This window comes from Lupinus angustifolius, chromosome LG12, assembly GCF_001865875.1.
Source record: "Lupinus angustifolius cultivar Tanjil chromosome LG12, LupAngTanjil_v1.0, whole genome shotgun sequence".
Lineage (NCBI taxonomy): Eukaryota > Viridiplantae > Streptophyta > Magnoliopsida > Fabales > Fabaceae > Lupinus > Lupinus angustifolius.
Window position 1 is genome coordinate 8496899 of NC_032020.1, and position 15466 is coordinate 8512364.

The 15466-nt window shown below is 31.6% G+C and overlaps 1 protein-coding gene and 1 long non-coding RNA gene across 3 annotated transcripts; one reads left to right on the top strand and one right to left on the bottom strand.

Annotated features, from left to right (window-relative positions):
* On the bottom strand, positions 1721–2133 carry LOC109362964. The gene is made up of 2 exons (XR_002109461.1): positions 1904–2133; positions 1721–1750 (listed from the first exon to the last, which is right to left on the bottom strand). It is a non-coding gene; the product is annotated as an uncharacterized LOC109362964 (long non-coding RNA).
* On the top strand, positions 7605–13587 carry LOC109362720. Of its 2 annotated transcripts, XM_019608712.1 has the most exons (5): positions 7605–8137; positions 8237–9076; positions 9578–10897; positions 11758–11872; positions 13110–13587. In XM_019608712.1, exons 2-5 carry the CDS (start codon positions 8432–8434, stop codon positions 13343–13345), a joined length of 2316 nt encoding a protein of 771 aa, XP_019464257.1. In that variant the 5' UTR covers positions 7605–8137; positions 8237–8431; the 3' UTR covers positions 13346–13587. The 2 variants fall into 2 exon arrangements, with proteins under 2 accessions (XP_019464257.1, XP_019464258.1); XM_019608713.1 differs by lacking the exon at positions 7605–8137 and having other exon boundaries at positions 8188–9076.

A 15466-nucleotide genomic window follows, 5' to 3' on the forward strand; every position in this document is an offset into this window, starting at 1 on the left:
TGTTTATAGATCTATTCGCACTAAAATTGCATGAAGTATAAAGAGCCTTTTAAGCATTTGAGTTTTTCTTATGCATTGGGTTAGCCAACTATGCAATAGTATGACGAAATATTTCTTAATATATTCCAGTTAGCATTTTCCTTAAACAAATCTCACCCAACTGTCAGTATATTTAGTTGGAAATAAGAGCAAACCAATATACAACAATCTCAAGTATCAAGCTGTCGGTAGCAATAACAACACCATATAGAAAAAAACTAATCTCTTTTTTCACCAAATCCCTAAGGAAAAATACTATAATACACTTAAACAAATGATAAAGTTCTTAACATAGAACGAATAAATTATTTACAAAAATAGACCTTATTGTTCTTGATCTAAAACATGATTTTATCACCCGCACACGGTCTTAACACTTCACTTCTTCAAAAACAAACAATTAGAATCTATAAGGTTTGATGATCATGGAGCTATGTACATTCTCTCAAAGATACAACTTATAAACTTTTTATTTTCAAAATAATAAAAAAATATCCATTCATTAAATATTTCTCGGTTTTATAGTTGAACAGGCATGTGTCTTTCACTGATAGTACAACTTTTAAATTTTACATTTATCAAAATAAAAATAATAATAAACATGTAGAAGTTACAATTTTAACCTTATAACTAATACTTGTCAACAATAGAGCTTTAAAACTTCAAAGAACTTCTTACATTCTTCATTAGTCTATCTCTCTAGTTGTTCTATGATTGTATTTAATTTCCTTACTTATTGAAGTAAAAAAGACAATTGATTAAAATAAAGAGGACACAATAAAAATATTTTTATAATAATATCTAACACCACAATAAAATTGATCATTTAGTTGAGAGTGTGCGATGGAATGCAGTCCAAGACTCCTAGTTATTCAAAAATTGAGTATAAATATCAATAAAAGTATAACTAAAGTTTAGGAAAAGATACCAACAGGTACCGCTATATGGGTACCCAAATAGTGCAGTATAATTACGGGTAAGCACTAATTGTGCTCGCCCAGTCTGGTTTCCATCCCTACTTGCAAAACAATGCAAGGAAGAGCAAGTTCAACGTGTAAAATATAAGTAATCAATCATAGCTTTTCAATTTTTGAATATAAATAAATAACAATAAACATGTAACTTTTGATAAGATTCTAAGGTGTTTCGATAGTGACATCATTCACATTATTTATTACTTACTTTTCCAATATTATCAAGAAGTAAGAACGTTGACATGCGATGGGAAGGCTTGAATTACCTGTTAGTAAAAGCATAGGGTGGAATGCATGCTACCTTCCAAATAGAGGAGTGTGATATTTACCTGATCGAAAAAGCATACTTGTAAGTGATTGTAATATAGAAAAAGGTTAAGTGTGTTAAAAATGTCTAAATTGAAAATTGTGAAGGGTAGAAATGTTACCTTAGGAAGAGAATGTTGATAAAAAATATATATAAAAACTATACATGTAGAAAGATGATATTTTTAGTATTACTTGTACTCCTACATTATATTGGGTTAGCCAGCCATAAATACACATCCATCACTTTTGAGTTTTTTCCAATATTTTGGATTGGCCAACCATACAATATGTAGAAGTACAAACTAAAAAATTAACAATATAAGTTTAACTAAAATATAGCTAATGATGTTAAATTTATTTTACAATTTTCACTTCCTTCTCATAACTTATTGTTCTTCTCCATGCTATGAAGATGGGGGAATTTTCACCTACAAGGGAAAGAAGAATGATGCAAGTTATGACTTAGATGAGGAACATGTGAAGAAATCATTGCGAAAGAGGATGACATGCTAGACAAAAGGTTTAGTGAAAAAATGTTGAATAAATACATATAATAAAGCTTGCTTTGCATGTAAACTTACCCATAATTTACACAAATAGCTTAACCCTTTTACCATGGTCTTGGTGATCATCTAATCAATTGTTTTCTATTTATAGCCATAGGCCTCATCACGATCGCAAATTTTGATGCATATAACAAAAATGTAGTATGTAAACATTATAAATATTGGATCAACAATTTAGTAATTTAAAGCACGCAGAAAATGATTGAAGTCATCCTTTGAAGTATGCAAAAGGAAGCAAGTAACTGTTATTTGCTATTTACTTATTTGTATATTCTATATTGTTTTCATAGCAAATAGCACTAAGAGAAAGTGCAAATTGATGAATATTTTCAACTTTTTAGCTAGACATAAAATTACTTTAAAGCTATGACTTTGTTTTTTTATCTTAGATCACTTTTCCTTCTATTTATCATTTTTAAAAGTTAATAATGGATCTTGTTTCACCTTTTCAATAGAATTTTCTAGTCAAAGTTGAAAGTCTTAAATACAATTAGAATAAAAAATTAAATTGTATAATAAAGAAATATACTTCTAAATCAATCTACAAATCTTTACACATCACAAATGACAATAAAACCAATAAAAATGACATTATTATAAAATATATACTTTAAAGTTATGGGTTGATTTTACAACACCTTATAAATGTCTTTATTTTCATGCTTCATTTTCACTCTTGTAACTGAAAAATATAGATAAACAGTCAAATATAGGAATTTCAGATTGGATAATGTTTTCTTTTACCCTTGATATTATATACTTCTTATACATGATGTGTAATTTATTGGTTAACTATATCAAAGCTTATTACTGATATGTTGGGAGCATATTACTATTTTACTTTCCATTTGTTACATGGATCGAATGATGTCATAATGCTCCATCATAAATTATGTTCATTGACAAAGTATTGATCTCTAAATCTTTATTAATCGTTTAGCATACAATAGGAAAATTCAAAGGTGTAAAGATAATGATTTTCTTAAATGAGCTTTCTTTGAAGTACATAGGTAGCAACTACCAAGACTTAAACTTTTTTCATTTAATACAAATAATGTCACTAATATTCTATTTTATTTCTGAAATTCATGAGGATATTATAACCAAGCATCCAGAAGCCACAATATATGGTTTATGTTTCCTAATTCATACCCAACATCTAACATGTGAAATAGTTTTTATACCCTGTCAATGGGTATAGATCTTTGGTTCACTCCTAATCTACTTTCCCGCCCTCTCCTTTATTTTCATCCTCGGCCACCTACACCATGATCACCATCAATGTAAAGCATAAGCCACATTCAATGAATTTCACCAAACCTAAACTACTAATAATAATGCATCACTTCGGCTTTTGTGCAACTTTAAAAACTAATCTTGAATTGATGCAAACTTTTTTGTTCTATGAATACTCTCCATGGGTTTTTAGTCCTTCATTTACCTCTTCTCATGGGTTCCCTTCAGTAAATCATAAGTGTTTAACTATTGAGCAACATCTTGTATATTTGGGATAGTTTTTTACTACTCTATTGTACTATAATTGTGAACATCAGTCTTTATATTGTGTCTAAATCAGTAGCATAACAACAAATTAAGCACTGAAAGCAAACCTATTCATAAAGCTTATATTCATGCTTGGTCCTGACTCCTGGTTTAGAAATCTATTTTATTTGTTCGATTAGTGTTCACTGCTCCTACTATTCAGAAACCTATTTTTTATATTAGTGTTCAACCATTTCCAGAAACACCAAATCTCGAAATGAAATATTCAATAAATACAATTAAAGTACAAGCCATATTCTCTAATATGCTAACAATCTCATATGAGGTTTCAAAATGAAATCAAAGTGTCAGCACCGAACAACATAGAGATAATCAAATAAAGGCTTCTCTAGTTAATCACAATCTTAAATTTTGAGGATCTTATTTAACACAATAAATATTAAACACACATAAAACTTAAACCACAATCATTCAGATATTTCATCAAACACCTTAGGATCATTAACATAAGAATGCAAAATGTGAAAATACCTTAGGGCAACATTTGCTACAATTGGGGCATGGAATGAACTTGAAGTGGCCACAATCATGCTTGTTACATCCATCATTCATACGCTTGAATGTTTGTGATGATTCAATATACAGAGTAAAAAAATGGGATAGATAGAGAAAATAACACAACTGAAGGGAAAATCACATAGAACAAAATCGTGAAGCTAACACAATATTTCGTCAAAAAACATAAAGATCTGAGAAATTGGGCGTGAATCGAAATACGTGAAAGAAGGGAATAGAAGACAGTTTCTTAAAAAAATTCCAGGTGAGACAAAATGGTAGAGTCATACACAATGAACATACTTAGTGAAATGAAAATGGATAAAATAAATAAATAACATTTCACACAAAATGAATATGCAAAAACTCTTATAGTACAAAAATGGTGATCAGGGGAAAGATTAAAATTTGTTAAAAGAAATAGATAGATGAGTTTAGCAGCATAGAAAAGAGATGTGGCCAGAAAACAATGTTTATGATTTCAAATTCAAACATCTTTTGAGGTGTCAACATAAGTTTTGGATTGACGAATTTACCCTTAAAAAACGTCAGGTGTCAATCATAGGAGATACCTTTTTTTTTGTAATACCACCTGCTCTTTCTATTTTTAATAGTAGATTTCTAAACAACCAAAGAGAAACTAAAGAAAGAGATGAAAGTTGATATGTGATACAACAAAATGACTTTTCCCTTATTTATTTGACAAGAAAGAGTATATGAACCGATCCAAATTCTTTCTCTCTAAGAATGAATACTCACTTTTATGTTTTTTTTTATATAATGAAATAATACTTTTGTTATTGAACATAAAATGTAAAAAATAATTATTTTCTTTAGTACTAGAGAGAATCATGGTTTTCTCTCCATATATAAGGAGAAAGTGAGAGAAGATTAAAATGATAAAAAAACATATTTAACCGCTCTTTATATTATATTTATTTATTTATACACTTTTCTTTACCATTATTTTTCTTACTTTATAAATATTGTTTAAATTTATAGTAATATTATTTTTATAATAAATTTTAAAGTTGTAATTATTAAAATTTTAATTAGTAATAAAATATTTCTTCATATTCTTTTGACTATATGTATATCTTTATTTTTCAAAAATTTATATATACATTTTCTCTTCTCTTTCTCTCATATCAAATACTATAAAAATTTATTATATTTGTCATATTTTTCTTTCTCCATTCTTTAGGGAATGAAAAGATAGGAGAACAGATAAAGTATAAATATAGAGAGTAAAGTGAGAAATATAGTGACTTTTAAGGTTGCTTCATTTGGTATGAGAGGGAAAAAAAGATAGTAAAAAGAAATAGATGAGCAATAATATCTTGTTATACTAATTTGTTGGAACTGATCTTAAAAGTTAAAATTGTGTTTTACAAATACAATACTCTCTTCATTCACTTTCTCACCCAATGAGAGATTGAGAGGAGACAAATAAAGTGGTAGACCCTCCATATTTTCCTTCCTCGTAAGTCTTGACCTCTTCCCTTTCCTACTCTCAACTAAACAAGTGAAAAAAGAAAATTATTTCATTTCTCTATCTTCTTTCCTATTAAAATCACACCAATCAAACAATTTGTAAGAGTTGGCACCAAATTATAAAATTTTCAATATATTTCAACTTTTCCAGTTTACTATGATTTTTGTTATTTTCAACCTTTTTCACTGAAAATTTGTATTGCTTTAAAAGTTTTTGTTATCTTTCTTTTGTAGAAAATGATACATTTTCTTACTAAATCCTCCTACTAACAAGAAAGTAACATATATGATGATAAGGTAATATTTACTTTATTTATTAATGATTAGTTTATAAATGATATATATTATTTTCTAGTGGGTAGAGATTTTTATAGGAAAATTCAGTATGAAAATATAACCCTCCTCTTCTTTTATTTTACTGTGATGTTTTTTTTTTCCACTAAAATTTAAATACTTGAAACTTGTGTCCTTTAATTGTGGTGAATGTTTCACTAAAATTCTCAACTGTTTCAAACTTTGAGAATCTCGGCCTAGGATACCTTAAATCACTATTATGTTATAATTGAAAATATTTAAAAGCGCAAGATTTATCTCAAATCACTTTTAAGTTAATTATAGCTGTTTGGATAAAAATCATAAATTGTAGTTTTAGACAATGACAATATAGAAACTACTAAAACTTTTAAAAAAGTATCAATGTAATATAACTAAACTTAAAAAATGTCATAAATATGTTGTAAGACCGTTTAGTACACTTATTTCAAAAAATAAGTTTATTTTATAATTGGAGTATGTTTGGGCAACAAGGTTAAAATATAAGACAAGTCCGCTATCAGCTCGAATAAAATTATCTCCTATACCAAGAGAAACAAAAAAAACAAGGTTAAACTCTAAGTTATAACCATGCTATAATTTTTCAAACTATACAAAATACACGCTACAATTAGGGATGGCAACGGGCACGGGCGGGCACGGGTAGTAGCTACCCGCTACCCGTTTTAAAATAGAAGAGTAATACTCATACCCGTCCGTATCCGTACGGGTACTCGTGAGCATGTATTTCTAGGTACCCACGGGTTTCCTCTATTATAAATATTTTTTTAAATTTTTACTTCTATTATGTTTCAAATAAGATGAAACTTAATTATTTTTGTACATTTTGATTGAATATTTTGCAAAAATGCTAAATTTATTGGTGGTTTCCATTTGTGTGATTTTTTGTTCTCATTTTTAACAAAAAAATATATATTTTCTTTGTAAAACATGTGTGTTTCTACACATGTAATAATATTTGTAGGGTGTTTCACCACCAAACTAAACAAAGTAAAATGAAAAAATATACATAGTATAATAAATGTTAGAAATTATTTTTTATTTTAATTAAATATAATATATTAATCATATAAATAACGGGTACCTGTGGGTACGGGTACCATAATACCCGTACCCGCCCGTATGTACTACGGGTATTTTTAAAAACCCGTTTATAATACTCGCGGGTACCCATTTATGACCCGTATCCGTACCCGTGCCCGTACGGGTTTTACCCGCAGGTACCCACGGGTACGGGTTTTTTGCCATCCCTAGCTACAATGTAAGTTTTTATCAGCTGAAATGCCAATGGCCCAAAAATTTAAGTTTGAATTTTCAAGTTTAGATTTCACTGGTTTCTTCTTCCTTTTGGAAAGTAGTTCAAGAACATTTCCTTTGAGAATTTTTTTACTTTTCATGAATTTCTTTAAAAATGAAAAGAACTAAAAAAACTGAGTTGGAAAGAGATTATTAAAGTAAAATTAATACATTGTCACTATAAAATTCTTTTTGCAGGCATTATATTATAAGAAAAATATATATGCGTAATATATTTTTACGTTACCATCCACAATTTATTTTTACGAGTAAAAAGTGAATAAAGACTCCACGTTCCTAGCCTAATTTCTACAATCCCATCCAATTCTACCGTAATTTTTCAAACATTCAAAATACAAAAATATATCACACCAAAGCCATTAATTTTACTTTCCTTTTAATACCCTCAAAATCCAACCACCACAAACATATTTCCATCACACGTCACACCGATCAAGGACAAACCCGTCATTCCATACCCCTCATCTCACTCTTACGTGTTCCAAAATATCTTCTCCTTTCTCTCTCTCCATTCCATTTATTTTACAACCTGAAATAAAAAAACTTCGCCATTGAACTCACACTCATTACTCTTCTTCACATCAAATCCAAACCCTTCGTTTCTCAATCTAACGGTTCACATCACCCCAACGGTTACTCCAATTTTCCCCTTTTCATTTTTTTCATCACAGTGGTTTTAACCATAAACCCTAACCTAATCTCTTTCTTCTCACTCTTCTCTAAGCGCGCGCTATTTCCCGCTCTCTCTATCTTCCATGATCCGTTTCTCTCTCTTCATAGATCTCGCTCTCAATGATTCATCTCTCGTTTTTCAATTAATTCCTCTTCATTTTCTGTAACCGTAACTTCTTTCTCCCAATTTTTTACAAATTTTTTGCGGTTTTTAGGGACTTTTAAGTCTGTAACGTTGGGATTTATGTATCAAACATGATCCTTTGTGTATTTTGTTGTGACAATTATTTTCGTCCTCGATTTTCTCTTTTATGATAAATTACGGCTTTTTCTGTTCTCGCTCTGAGGCTGAGAAGAAGGTTCTAGAATAATCTGGTGAGTTTTACGCTGTTCGTTTGTTTTCTTATTTATAATTTTATTTTTTCAATTTTATTAAAAAGATCGTTTTTTGCGTTGATTTTGTTTCGTTTTCAGTATTATGTAATACTTGAGGTGTTGAGGAATAAGGGTCTGAGTTTAAGTCTTCATTTTTTGGGGTCCGGTTTGTTTAATAACTGACTCGGTGCTGAGTTGAGTCAACTCGTGAGTTTGAACTCAGTAACTCTGGGTTGGGTGGGAAGGGAAGGAAAGATCGAGTTTTGGGTGGTGTCGTTTTGGGGTTGAACGGCAATGCCGTCTGTTGGAATGAGGCGAACAACTAGGGTTTTCGGGGTGGTAAAGGGTGGAGACTCTGCCTGCGTGCTAAGGTCAGGAAGGCGGTTGTGGCCAGAGTCCGGGGATATCAAAACAAGGAGGGGGAATGAAGGAGAAGAATGGTTGAAGAAGGTAGAGAAGCATACTTCTTCTCCTTCGACTCGTGGCGCTGTGAAACCGAAGCAAGAAAATGCAATGGTGGATGATGCCAATGAAGATTATGTTGGTGGCATTACAGAATCAGTGAAGCAAAAGCGTCGTCGGTGTTTGAGTAAAGGGGATGATGATGGGTGTGATAGATTTTTTGGGATGGTTTATAGTAGGAGGAGGAAGAGAGCAAGTGGTTCAAGTTCTGAGCTTTCAGCTGGTGCAATTGGAAAAGATGGGAGTGATGGCAGTAACATGCATGGGTTGCAGTTTTCGCAGCAGAGAAAGGATCAATGCAAGCTTGCAGTTGTTGTGAAGTCCATTTATCCGGGGAGTGATTTGTTTTCGTGTTTGTTGTTTTTGGTTTTGAGGTATGTCAGAAGGTTCAAGGTCACACTCAAGGATCTCTCTGGCTTCCTTCTATCTGAGCCAATTTCTGGTGTTTACGCATCGCAGGGCATACAGTTCTTGCAGGTAATTGGATATGTTGAATTTTTGTCCTGTGATTTGCCCATGGTTTAGTTTTACCTTTATGTTAGTAATGAATAGATGGAACCACCAAGTTTGTATTCATACAATTTTGTTTTTTTTAATTTATGGTCGATGAGTGAAAAAGTCATGTGATAGTAAAAAAAATCTAATACTTTTCTTTATTTTAAGTAACAGAAATTGAATCTTTGAAGCTGTCTGCTAATAGGGGTTAACTTGGGTTCAAATCTGGAGTCCCTAGTTGGTAGATGTATGTAAATTCACTGAAATCCTCATTGTATATTGTTTGATTACACACTTTGTATTTCGCCCCTTGATCTACTGCAATACTGCATCATAAGTGCATGACTTGGGTTTGAATCCTGAGTCCACAGTTGATAGACAATATGGAAACTCACTTTAAATCCTTGTTTTCTAATGGCTGATAATGTCCTATTTATTTTGCCCCTTGATCTTACATAACATGTAGGTTTGATCTTCTTTCAGGGTTCTCCTACTGTCAACATTGGAATTTGCCAATTTTTTGGAATCAAAAAGTTCATGCCATCGTTTTGTGTGGATTTTTCTGCTGTTCCTCTTTGTTTTAAGTATCTGCAGTGTGAGATGCTTTTAAAATCTATGGTTAGATCATGTACCTTCATATATAATCTGGTAAGCACCCCCAGTGATGTTGAGGACAAAATTGATTTCCCAGAATCCCATATTGAACTGCAGATTTCATGTGATTATTTCAAGAGACAACCTACTGAGATTGGAACTGTCATGTCTGATGTTATTGAAATCAAAGACAATTTATCTTTACATGCATCTGTCAAGGGTCCCATATTATCTGGTCGAAATGGAAAACATAGAAATATAAAACATAAAGGCACTCGGAGGAGGAGAACTCCGCACAGGCTAAAGAAAGCTCGAAATGCTTCACTGGTGGACAGAAGTAATGGTGTGTTAGCTTATGGTTTGAGGAGTGGGCAGAAAAGAAAAAGTGTTGCTTGTGCAGGATCTAGTAAGAAACCCAGAAGTTCAGTTAACAGTTGCCCTGCTGTGAGCTCATTAGAAGCAAGTTCGGCCATGGTTGATTCAAATGAAAGACTGGATTCATCTCACTGTTCTGCAAATATATTGATTACAGAATCAGACAGATGTCACAGGGTAGAAGGAGCAGTTGTCACTTTAGAAAAGTCAGCTTCAAATGATTGGCTTTTTGCAGTAAAGAAAGATGGATTAACAAAAGGAACTTTTAAGGCAGAAAAGGTTATGAGACCTTGCTCTTGCAATCGGTACACCCATGTGATAATGTTCTCATTGGACAATGGATGGAAGTTAGAGTTTCCTAATCGTCATGACTGGGTTGTCTTTAAAGACCTCTATAAGGAATGCTCAGATCATACTATACCAGCTACTGCAGCCAAATTCATCCCAGTACCTGGTGTCCGTGATGTCTTTGACTATGCATACAGTGGTAGTGTTTCTTTTGAAAGACCAGATGCTTATATATCTGTAAATGGTGATGAGTTATCTAGAGCAATGATAAGGAAGACTGCAAGTTATGACATGGATTCTGAGGATGAAGATTGGCTGAGCAAGTTCAATAATGAGTCTCAAGAACATGTGTCAGAGGATAATTTTGAGTTAATTGTTAATGCTTTGGAAAAGGCTTATTTTTGTAACCCAGATGATTTTTATGATAAAAAATCTGCAGCCATTCGGTGTAAGGAATTTGGTAGCAAGGAAGTTGTAGAAGCTGTATATAGTTATTGGATGAGAAAACGGGGACAAAAACGTTCATCTCTGCTCAGGGTTTTCCAGGTAACTTGCAAAAACATTTTAGATAACATATGACACTCTTCATGCCAGTTCTATTGTATATGCATTTGATTTGTAATTTATTTAGTGTGGTAAATTAGGATCCCTGAATCTTCTTTTATGGTTTGATAAAACATTTAGAATTCCATTTTGTTTCTTCTGTCTCTAGCTGACCCCTGCTTCCTAGTTTAAGTTAACTTTCCATTTATTTATGCTTATTAATAAGCATCTCGGCGGTTAAGCATTTAGATCTGATTATGTCATGAAAATTTGCATGTTGTGTGTTGTAGCATAATAATATCTATTCACTTGATCAGTATGTACAAAGTTCCCAGACATTCATGACTATTTTGTTTAGGGATCATTATTATTGATTTTATGTGGCTACGAATTTTTTCCCTTAGCTTGCTTTATGTGGAACATTTCAATACTTATCCCCATGCAATTTACCTCCTTAGAATTTTAGAAAACCAAAAAAGAATTTTTGTTATGGCTTGTGAAGTTGTGATTTAATTTCCAAATCAGGCAAAGGTTTTAGTTTATTATGTGAACTGAACTGTTGAGGTGATGTATATTTATCAGCGTTGAAATTTTAGATGAGATCTAGAATATTTCTTATTTAATATCAAAAAGGATATAGTTTAGCAACCACCTGGTAGTGGGTTAGTGAATGTTGATTCCTCTGCCTGCATGGTTTACCTTGATCATGCCTATATAGCTTTTAAATTTTAGCATATTTTTTTCTCTTTTTATATGAATCTAAGTTTGCTGTAAAAAAACCAAGTTAAGGGTATTTCTGTAAACTGCAATGTAATATCTGATCATTATCTGACTAGCACTGTTGATTTAATTTCGTTTGTCAGAGTTATCAAGCCAAGAGACTTCCACTTATTCCCCAGCCTTTGCTACGAAAGAGAAGATCATTTAAGAGACAGCCTAGTCAACTTGGTAGAGGCAAACATCCGAGTGCTTTGCAAGGTAAGATTCTGATTTCATGTCTTCAACGGATAGATTGCTCTGCAAATCAGATTTTGTAGAATTGATACTTTTGGTTTAGGTACCATAACCTGTTGGTATTGAGTTTTGGCATAGTTGTTTATTCTCAACTTTTTTTCTTTGGTAATGACCATTGTCTAAGCCCAACTTTTATACTTCTATTGGTATCTACATACATAATCTTTGACCTTGCTTATGCAACACATACTAGAACATAATCTGTTTTGCCGAACAGCGGTTCATGTTCAGTGGCTTGAATTTTTAATATAATGTAATTCAGATCTTCCGGTTTTAATAATTTCTTTTGGTGTAGAACCTATAGTGTGTTTGTTTCAGATTATCAAATAAGCAGATTATCAGATAATGTGGATGCCAAAAGTGAAGCTTAAAAGATTATGCTTATTTTGACCCTGTAACAGCTTTATGATTCAACAGCAACCAACAACCAGGTCTTAATCCCACTAGGTGGGATTATAAAAAATGAAGCTTTATGACTATGTTTTTGCCACACACCCTTGCCCATAGAATTATGCTTATTTGGATCCTGTAACTGTTTTTCAATCTCAACCAAACACTCACTATCATGCCTATTATGCACCATATAATACATTTTATAATTGCATATATTTACTTGTGGAACCAACAAGGTGTTGGTATAAGGCCATGCTAGATCCCCATATAGACCAAAAGGTCAGGTGTTCGATTCCTGGGAGTGACACTTATTGGGAGGAACTTTCATGCACCCTGAAAGGGATTAGTTCCTTGCCCAAAAAGGTGAGGGATATAAAAAAAAATTTACTTGTGGAGCATAAGGCTCTTGTTTTGCATATCATAACTAGGGAGGGGATCAACTTACTCTAGGAGGAAGTTAAAAAACCCTACTCCACATCTTAGTCATCCATTCTATAAAAATCTAATGGTTCACGTGATTTGAATTAGTTAGTAGATCTAAACCCTCTCATAACTATACAGAAAATGTTTTAGTTTTGGTATATTGACATATCTTTTTTTATGTTCTACTTGTCATGTTTCTAGAATTTGTCTTTTTGTTTTGCCCTTTATGTTGTTTGGTTCAGTCTCCATGATTTGTTATATAAGTTTGCCACTGCATATGTATAAGTTTCTAATTCATGTTAGATTTTCTTATGAGCATTAAACCGCAGTTGTCTACTTATATGTATAGATGGTTGTTATAAAACTTTGATGTATTCATTTACAGCCATTGCATCCGAACAAGATGCGTTGGAAGAGAAGAACACCTTGCTTAAGATTGAAAAAGCTAAAGCAGCAGCAAAAGAATCGAAGGAATTCGCCTTACAGAAACGAAAAAGAGCTCAGACACTAATGGAGAATGCAGATTTGGCAGTCTATAAGGCTACAATGTTAGTTAGAATAGCTGAAGTAGCTCAGGCTGGAGAATCAGTAGATGCCTTTGCAGCATACTTTCTTCATTGATGGTTAGAGAAATTCCCTATGCTAATTATAACACCCCATTTTTATGCAGAAAGGCATACAGCAGCCATTATTTATTTATTTTATTTATAGTAACTCTGTATATATATTTTGGTGTGTATGTATAACTTGTCTTAAAATGATGGCCTCAACAATGTTTTATACAAGTAGATTAGTTGATTAAGTTGGAGGAAGGGATTCTAGGAAATGAAAGGAAAAAAGGGAATAAAAGATATTTAATTTCATCCCTTGTACATATTTAATTTTAACTTCTTTAGGCTAATGTTTAATTTTATAATATCATTTTCGCTTGTGAGCCCAAGGCAGAGTACAATTGTACATTTTAGATTTTTAGATCCTACAATATGGGAGTTGTCATAACTGTATATGTCATGGTAAATTGAATGAATCCAATTTGATCAACTTTTAATTGGTTTGGATACTGAGCTTCACCAAATCTGATCCTACAATATTATTGGGCTGTAGTTTATGAACTCTGACTAAGCCTTAGGTTTTTTCCCTCTGATTAGACTTGGGTATTAGTTGTTGGTTATTTTAAAAATGCTGTCAATATTTGATTAAAAAATGAAGTTGAATATGATTGTTAAGCATAGTTATATTATGATCTATATTACTATTTTTTATTGTTGTTACGAATATGTTTGTTATATATTTTTCAACAACAAAAACTATATGGGGCATGTTTGGTTGTCAGAATATGACAAGGATAGAATTGGACATAGAGCAGGATAAAGCTGTAGTCCTGTCCAATATTTGGTGCAGAACATATAAAGATGACATTGATGTTGTAGTAGTGATTGTTCAGGTTTAAGAGTGAGTATGGGGTAGAAAATTGGAGGAAGAAAATTGTACTGCCCTCCTATGCACATTCTAAACTCATCTAATTACTCTTCCATCAAGTGTTTTTGCTGGAATCACATTTTCTCCATAGTGGTTCCTTTCTCTGTTGTATTTTCATCTTCCTCCTGTTCCCAAAATCCAGCGTAGTGGATATAGCTACATTTAATTTAAAATTCATAAACTAACAGCCTCTAGAAGGTTGCTAGCTCAATTGGTATAACAAGAAAGAAATAGCGTGGTAGGTTCCTGTAATTATCAATTGGATAAAAAAATTACTTCAACTATGTGAAATTTTATCAGCAATATATTACATCAACTATAGTATAATCATATAATGGTGTCACCTAAGATATTTGGTGTCAACTTAGTCTACGATTAACTTATTATTCAGTTGCTCTCTTACATGCAATTGTGAATCCATTCTTTCTTGCCGCTAAATATTTACTTGATTATCACATCTATATGTTTTTCTTCAAATTGACTATTATTTATTAATTGTTCAAATCCATTTTAATACCACTCAAAAAATATGACATTGGTTTGGGGTACAAATTATGATTATAAACATAGAGAAATGGTCAAAATGAAAATGAGAAGAGGAATACCCAGATTTTGATGATGTGAAAGAATAGATTCATTCAGCTTTATAAAACTTGACTGAATAGACCGGTCGAATCTTGAGCTAAGCATTTGATGGCCTGCATGTAACTAGGTTTACATCAAAATTGGATTGACTCCAATGATTGAATTGATTGGACCAACCGAGATAATAACAAATATTTTTAAAAAGCACAATAAAACGATGTTATTTTGGGATGAAAAATTCAAATACTTTTAACTTATTTTTAGTTATATTTGTCATATGTTAACTTATGCTCAAATAAAAACTTTATTGTTTAATTAAATTTTAAATATATGTCAATGTCTATTACAATTAAAGCATAATTCATATATTATTTAACGATGTTTTTAACTTATTTGTAATATTTTTTATTAGTGAAATATTCTCTCTTGATTATTTAATTAGGTATGGTAATGTTTTTAAATTTGGAATATAACATTATTAAATAATGTCAACTAATACTAAGAATTTTTTATATTTGTTAATGTAAAGTAAATCAACCGGTCTAACTATTGACCTACTGGTTCGACTATGACTCATTGATTCAGTATCCCGACCGAATTAGACAAAAATAAAACATCAATTAATATTAATTTGATATTTTATAATCAGTAAGAAAGAAATGATATATACAATAAAAT